The 7,822-nt window shown below is 59.4% G+C and overlaps 1 protein-coding gene across 2 annotated transcripts; it reads right to left on the bottom strand.

Moving 5' to 3' along the window:
• Nucleotides 1-404: 404 nt before the first annotated feature.
• RNF215 (ring finger protein 215) lies at nt 405-7,479 on the bottom strand. Of its 2 annotated transcripts, none has more exons than XM_055322320.1 (9): nt 7,138-7,479; nt 6,738-6,881; nt 6,185-6,256; nt 6,019-6,104; nt 5,402-5,558; nt 1,917-2,033; nt 1,682-1,825; nt 1,325-1,427; nt 405-1,237 (listed from the first exon to the last, which is right to left on the bottom strand). In XM_055322320.1, exons 1-9 carry the CDS (start codon nt 7,417-7,419, stop codon nt 1,215-1,217), a joined length of 1,128 nt encoding a protein of 375 aa, XP_055178295.1. In that variant the 5' UTR covers nt 7,420-7,479; the 3' UTR covers nt 405-1,214. The 2 variants fall into 2 exon arrangements, with proteins under 2 accessions (XP_055178295.1, XP_055178293.1); XM_055322318.1 differs by having other exon boundaries at nt 1,917-2,036; nt 7,138-7,476.
• Between the last annotated feature and the right edge of the window lie 343 nt (nt 7,480-7,822).

Raw genomic sequence — 7,822 nt, 5'->3', positions numbered from 1 at the left:
TTTTGGCAGAGCTGCTGTCAGCAGAGGCCACTCCTAGCTCTTAGAGGCTACCTGCCTTCCTTGCCCGCGGCCCCCTCCATTTTCAAGTCAGCAACAGAGAATTTCTCCCGCACTGAATGCCCTTCCTCTTCTTCCACCAGGCCAGAGAAAACTCTGCTTCTAATGAGCTCTCATGGTTAGGTTAGGCCCTCTTGGATACTTTCCCTATCCTAAGGTCAACCGTGCCATGTAAGATAACCTAAGCATGGGAGTAAAATCCATTAGACTCACAGTTGCAGGTTTATAACAAGGTGTGTTCATTAGGACTGGTGGGATCTTGGGGCCCGTCTTAGAATCCACCTCCCACAGGCAGTAGAGCCCAAGGCGACTTTTCTGTCTTGAGACATCCACACACATCTGATAGCTTATGCTAAAATATATCCATGTTTACTTCAATATTAAACCTCCCCTACCCCAAATCTAAAAAAAAACCCGGCTGCCCCTGAAAGATGCACCACATTTATCCTGCAGCTTCAAGTATCCTGGTCAGCAACCTGTAGCCCGGCCAAGAAGCACAGGACTGGATGGCTTCAGAGGCCTCTGGTCCCAGCCAGGCCTGGGAAGGGAGCCCAGCTGGACAGGCAGTAGCAGCACTTGCAGCTCCTAGTGTCCAAGGGTTGAGGGCATTGTCAGGGGAGGGGCCTCTTGGTTGAACATCACAGCTTTGACCAACATGTCCTGAAAGAGGGTCAGGCTGCGGTGTCCCCAAGGCCAGATAGCTCCTCCCACAATCCAACCCCCAATAAATAAGCATAAAGCCTGGCCAGCCACTGCAGCCTCAGTCCCCAGGGGTCCCCCAACAGGCAAGTCAGAGAGGTGCCAGGGCCCTGGGAATGGCTGCACGCCCCACACCCCGGGCAGGGTCCTGGGGTCCTGGGATCTGCCTGTGAGGAGGACAGATAGCCCCCCATGATGGAAGAGAAAGGCCCCAACGTGGCTTCTCTTTCTTGACTGGCAGGTCCAGACCCTGCATCACTGGACTGGGGGGCTGTGGTCTCTTCTTCCAGTATATGATGGGATGGGATGCCTTGCCCTCTGCAGGGGAGGCCCCTATCCTTCCTCCCACCAGCAGGGCTTCCTGTCCATCCCGCTGTTCTGATCCAGGAGCCCAGGCCTGGGGCCAGGGTGCAGGTGGGAAGGTCCTGTGCCCACATGCAGAGACCCAAGTGGGGCAGCTAATCATCTGAGTAGCGGTTCCCTGTAGGATAGGAGGGAAAAACAGGTAGGGAGGTGTCAGGTGGGGAGCAGGTGTAGCTAGCCAAGGGCCTCCACCCCAGGTGCTCACCCAGGACGTTGAATTTGCACAGTGGGCAGGTCTGCTGAAGCATCAGCCAGGGGTCCACGCAGTCTCGGTGAAACTCATGCTTACAGGGCAGCACCCGGAGCCACTGCAGGGTATGCAGGAAGGGTTCAGGCCACAGAGTCAAGGGCTGGGGGGATCTCCAAGTGGGGATGCCTGGCCCCCACCTGAGCGGTGGAGCTGAAACTTCTGTGGCCGATTGCACTCCCCCACCCCATTCTGCTTTCTAGTTACAGTAGGAGCTGGCAGGATAAGGACCCAGTAAGCACGGTTCTGGGGTCTCGGGAATAGAGAGAGACATCATAGGTCAGCTCATGGCTGGCCATGGCCCAGGACACTAACCTGCTTATTGCAGAAGTAGTCCAAACACACAGCGCAGGTCTCAGCACCAGGTTCTGGGGGGCCCTGTGCTGCCTTGCCCAGACGGCAGCGCCGGGTCTTGAGGGATGCCAGCCTCCGCACCACGCGGTGCTTGAGCAGATCCATCTGGCAGGGGAGGGCAGGCACAAGGAGGCCAGATGGAAGGCTGGGGGCACCCGGGTTCCTGGGGGAGTAGGGGGTGGGGGCTGGCTCTCACCTGGCCTCCAGGTTCCCGCTGGCTCTGCCTTGATGCCTGCCGCTGGGCCTGGAGCACGAGGCCTGTGCAGAGGAGCATGGCCACCAGCAGGATGGCATTCCACAGCTGCTGCAGGGGCTTCTGGGGAGAGGAGCAGGGTGTCAGGAGTGCCAGGGCCACTCTACACTCTTCCCCCTAGGAAATCCAGTCTGAGGACCTGTCAGGTAAGATCCGTTGACAGCATGTTCCCTGCAGGCTCCTGGCTTCCTCTTCTGAAGCCTCCATGCCTCCCATTTGTGCTCCCAGGTTCTGCCCCTGCTGTCTATACAGCTCCTTGTCCAGCTGCTAAGGGGACCCACATCTGTCCCCAGTGCAGGCCTCTCCTGGGCAACAAACTCAGTGTTTTTTGCATCCTTGGAAGCTTCTTTCTGGCAGCCTCACAGACTCCCCAGCCCAAGACCCTATCACCTTCCCATCCCTATCCCTACCCCGTACTTCTGGCCTACTTTTTGTCTTGGGTGCGATCACCCACCCACTCATCTGGGCTGAGCATTCCCATGGTTCCCTCTTAGGTGTCTCAAGCACTCCTCCCCTCCATCCCACATCTCTGCTCTTTGGGTGCCCTACTCCAGCCTCACCAGCCCATTTCTCACAGCTATAAGAATGTCCCTGGCAAACCTGATCACGTAGGACCCCTGCTTAACACCCTTCCCTGCGATGCCCTCACCCTCAGGAGAGAACCCGAACTCCTCTAGCAGCCATCTGGCAAGGCCCTAGATCTCCCACCCCTTTGGTCCTTTCAGGGTCCCAGGCTCTTTTTCACGTTCCCAGCTCTTCTTCACCCCTTCCCTCGGCCTTTGGATGCCCCTTGCTCCAGAGCTCTCCCTGACCTCCCCTGCCCAGCCCAGCCCTCCTCACACTCCACCGTGTGCTTCCTTGTCACTGCCCTTGGTGGTCCTCAGGCTCCCACCAGTGGGAAGGAGCCACATCTGACCTGCGTCGGCATTTGAGGACTAAAAGGGGCCTCAGTTCCTGGGGTGGGGATGGAGGGCACGCCCTGACCTGGACTTAACTCCCCCCATGGCGGTGTGGCAGCTGTATAACTGTATACCTTTGACAACAAAACAGCTAGCTCAGGAAACGTGCCAGAATAAGCAAAACCCCACTGGCTCACGCACACAGGCACTGGCTCCCAGGGTCTCTGAGGTGTTAGGACTAATAAATGCATCCATTTAAAAGCTTTCTGCATTCTGAGTAGCTTTCTGCCATCATGTTTGTCCCCCGCCAACAATGAACCTCACCTACTATCAGGTTGGGGGAGGGGGGCCAAGAAATGATTTGCTGTTAAAAGAGAATGTCACTCTGGACAAGGCTGGGTGCTGCTAATGTGACAAGATGCTGCTCTGCTCAGAGTGCAGGAGGCACGGGAGAGGCCATTATCAAGGTATTCGTGAGCCCCAGCTTCCCATTCCTCACCCTCTCCCCTCTGGTCTCTGTGCCCTCGTCTTCCCTGGACAGTGGTAGGACGGTGGCACCTGCTCCAGGAAGCTCTCCCCAGGCCCCCAGGCTAGGTTCAGATGCTTTCACTGTGTCCCAGAGGGCCCATGCCCACCACCAGCTCAGTGCTCGCCCCAGCAGAGCGACAGCCCTGGCCTGTCTCCTCCCCAGATGGGGCCCCTGGAGCCCAGGGCTGGAGCTGCCTTGCCATTGTGCCCTGTGCCCTGCTGAACCAGGCTGACACGTGGCAGGACTCTCTGAGTCCTCTGCAGTGTAAGCTCTCCAGGGCAGAACTGGAGCTCCATGCTTCAGAGCAGCCTGTGAGACAAAGGGCATGGCCAGCTTGGGGCTCTGCTGCAGGCTGCACATCCAGCCTCCTCAGGCTGAGCACATCTTAGGGATGCCCAGGTGAGGAAGGAGGGCAGGGTCTGTCCATCAGAGCAGTTGGGGGGGAGTAGTTCATCTGACCTTTCTGATACATAGGTGTGTAGCTCAGCCCAGGCTAAAAGGATGGGCCCTAGAGTTGTGGCCGAGCGCTGTCCCCAGCCACCCTTGAGACACCTTGGCTATCACGGCTACCCAACATTTGTATGGGCCGCTCCTGGCCGGCAGCTCCGCTATTCAGCTTTGCCCTCTGTACCAGCCAGACTGATGTGCAGGCTGCACACATTCCCACTTCCAGGCCTCTCACCTAGCCCGCTCTTCCCCTAGCTCCAGTCTTTCTGTGGGCTCTTCTTTCATATGACAGCCCCTCACCAACTGCCTGCCCCACCCAGAGGTCTGTGTGGGCTGCCCTCCAGGGGGAGACCCAGTGGGGCTTTTTCTTTCCAGAAAGCCCTTTCACTCCCCCAGTCCCAGTGCATGCTCCCTTCACACAGCTGCGGTTCAGTTCCTGCTGCTCGACAAGGAATTAGCACATGTCTGGGCTGAGTTGCCAAGGCCTTTTCATGTGAGAGTTCCTCTCTGCTCATCTCTGAGCCCTTCAGGACAGTGCCTGGGTCTCACAGGATTTTTGGACCCTCCACAGCCCTTCTCGTCGAGCCCCATGTGTCCTAGGATCTCAAAAGTTATCTGGTGACTGCTAATTTATTCACTTGTAACAGTCAACATATTCAGAGTAGCAGGAGCTGCCCACCTGCCCCATGCCCACCATGCGCTTTCTATACACACAACCCCCTGACAATCCTGTGGCCTGTGCTGTTCCTATTCACAGGATGGGGAACATGAGACCAGAGAGGTTAAACACTCAACCTGAGATCACTCAGCTAACATGGCAAATCTGCCTGACTTGAAGCTGCCTTGCATGGTCCAATTCCACTGACATCTGCTGGAAGCTGCCTGCCAGTAGACCAGGTCATACCTGCCCTGACAGAGCAGGGACTCAAGAGAAAAATCCAGGGCCTAGTAAGACATAGCCCCAGGAGACAAAGTGACATTCCCTGACACTTGTACACTTCGGGCTGTCCTAAGGATGCGATGAAGGGCCTGACAAAGCACTGCTGCGATTTAGAAGAGGGAGAGAGGAACAGTGAGCTGAGGTTGTGAGGGAAGCTTCCCAAAGAAGGCAAGCAGACCGGGACATAAGGATACAGAAAAAGAGTATCCACGCCTGCAGCCAAGCATGGAAAAGGCCTAGTGGCAAGAGGCCAGGGCATGTGTGAAGGCCAGTAAATGGCATAGGCTGGCAAGGTATAAGGAAGAGACTAGGAAAAAAAAGTGAGTAAACAGAAGAGCTGTCAAAGCTAGCCTAAGGAGTTTAAACTTTATTCTGCAGGCAATGGGGAGCCAAGGAGGGCTTCTGAGCAGGAGAATAATATGGCAATAGTAACTGATACTGATTATGCATGACCCCATCAAGCACTACACTGAGTACCCACCACGTCAATGAATGTTCATTATAGCCCTGGGAGGTGGAAGAAGTAGGCCTGGCCACCAAGGCAAGGAGAGGTCACAGGGTCTGAGATAAGACGTGTGCAGCCCACCTGAGACTCCTCTCCCCAGGCACCCACCTGCTCCTGGGCCTGACTGCCTCCCAGGCACACCAAGTCCTGCCATCCTCCATAGCCATCCTTGGAGAGGCCACAGGTGGTCCACAGGGTCAGCTTCCACTCGATGTTGGCTGACAGCGACTCTCCGCTGGTGATCTCAGCTGTGGCCTGAGTCCTCCTGGGAGGGAAAGCCACAGAGGGGCCAGAGGGAAGGGCTCTTGGGAGGAGAGACCCAGCACCACCTACCCCAGCCTTGTAGAAAAAAGATACCCCCAAGTATCATCCCACAGCCCTTCAGCTTTGGTCCCCAGGCATTTTCCGGTTATTGGTTTTTCCAGTTTTCGTGTCAGCCGGGGGGGGGGGGGGGGGGGGTGTTGGGGGAGGCTGCAAGTCTCAGAAAGAACCTGTCAATCAGGAATCCAGCTTCCTGCTCGCTGGAGCCAATCCCCCTGTTCTCCTAGAGCTACCTCTTTGCTCCAGTCCCCTTACCCATTTTTCAGACCAGGAGACTACAGTCTTAATGTTAACTGGAAAAGCCCTGGTCCTAAGACCCCTGAGACCATGGCAGATTCAGGCACCCCTCCCAGAACCACCCAGGCTCCCAGACCCAGTCCTTTGGAGCCCAAACCCCAACTCACTGCAGCAGTGCCTCTAACAGCTTGGTGACGTTGGAAGAGTAATGGAGGACAATCACTGGCCTGAGCAGAAGCTGTGATATGTCTAGCTGTAGACGGACAAGGAGGTCAGCTGGCCTTGGTCCCTTCTTCCCTGGCCTGCACACCCCCACCGCCTGAACCAGTTTACCTCTCGGACCACGTTGTGATTCAGGATGAGGAGGAGCAGGGCAGAAGCTCCCAGGAAGAGTGCCCTCCGCATCTGCAGGAGGACAGGGAAGCTAGCTGGCAGCCTGCCCACACACCTGTCTCACTACCCACGACCACAGTTCTTAGCCCCTGACTCTGCAATGAGTGTTTCCTCTGGATAGACTGGCTGTACACTCCCTGAGGTCAAGGGCAGAAATTCCTATTCCTCCTGCTATTCCCCCAGATGTTCTGTGGGATCCAAACAATTATGTGCCTCCCCTGGTCCTAGCAGGACAGGCCTGCCCACAGCTCTCAGCAGGAACTCCCCGTCAGATACTCTCACAGCCCGGTGGAGCTTCCTGACTCTGTATGGCCTCCTCCCACCTCTCTGCTTCCACTCCACACGGACTCAATTCTCCAAACTGGGGTCTCTCGCCTCACCCAGGCCCCAGCGTTTCTCTGGACGCTCCCTGAGGGCCCACCTGGTGGTCTGGCTCTAGCAGATGCCTTGAAACCCCTTCCTCCAGCCCCCTCCCCGCATACACCCCCTGCACCTGCTGGACCAGGGCCTTGGGATAGGCCTGCCGACCGCTGCCCTGACTCTCCTGGTGGAACTGGGCAGCCTGCTCCTTGCCCACGTATGCCACTGCAATCCAGCCTTCTACGGGTACCTCCTGCTCAGCATCCACGATGTCCATCTGCGGGGCAAGGGACCACGGGCAGAGGGAGGAAGGGGAGGACAGGAGGTTGGACACACAGGGGATGCAAGGCCAGGGTTTGGGAGCGAGTTTGAAGGGGAAGACGTCTGGATCTCAAGTTTTGGAAGCCGGGGTTTGAGGCCCGGGCAGCCTGGGGAGGGGCGCTGGGCTGCCGGGGCTCGGTCCAGGAAGAAGGCCGGATCTGGGTGCGGTGCACCGCGGGGCCGGCGGGGCCAGAAGGCTCAGCTGCGCTCACCAGCAGCAGGCGGCCGCCCAGCGGGGGTGCCGGGCCGGCCTCGGGGCCGATCCTGACGCCCTCCAGGACCAGAGCGTCCTGCCGCGACAGCCTCACGTCCACCCGCACGGCGCGCGCCCCGCCCCGCCCCGCCCCGGCCTCGGGCTCGCTGCCGTCCGCCGCGGCCCCGGGGCCCGCCAGGCCCAGCCAGAGCGGCAGCAAGGGAAGCAGCAGCAGCAGCGGCGACGGCGGCGGCGGCGGCGGCGGGGGCGACCTCGGCGCGGGGCGAGCGGCGGGGCCCATGGCCGGAGCCGGCGAGCAGACGAGACAGGGGAACCGGGGGTCCCGGGCGCGGGGGGCGGAGCGGAGGAGCGAGGCCGCGGCCGGACGGGGCGGGGCGCCGGGAGGGGCGGGGCCGGGGCCGGACGGGGCGGGGCGCCGGGAGGGGGGTCCTCGGTGGCTCCCGCGCCCGACCGGGCCGCGCGCGCCCCCTGGTGGCCGCGGAGAGCTCCGGCGCCGGCGGCCTGAGAGGCTGGAGTGAGGGGAGCCCGGCGGGAGCCGGTCACACAGCTTCCGGCGTGGTCAGACCGGCGGGGATCAGAGCCGGGAGGCCGAGGGGGATAGCTGGAGACCTGGGAGGCAGAGGCACGATCCGGACCCCAGAAGGGCAGGAGCAAGGGACGTGTGGTGGCCTGGAGGCTGGCCG

Source organism: Nyctereutes procyonoides, unplaced genomic scaffold (assembly GCF_905146905.1).
Source record: "Nyctereutes procyonoides isolate TBG_1078 unplaced genomic scaffold, NYPRO_anot_genome, whole genome shotgun sequence".
Taxonomy (NCBI): Eukaryota; Metazoa; Chordata; class Mammalia; order Carnivora; family Canidae; genus Nyctereutes; species Nyctereutes procyonoides.
The sequence above is the reverse complement of the archived record's forward strand: the minus strand, read 5'-3'. Positions and strand labels throughout refer to the sequence as shown.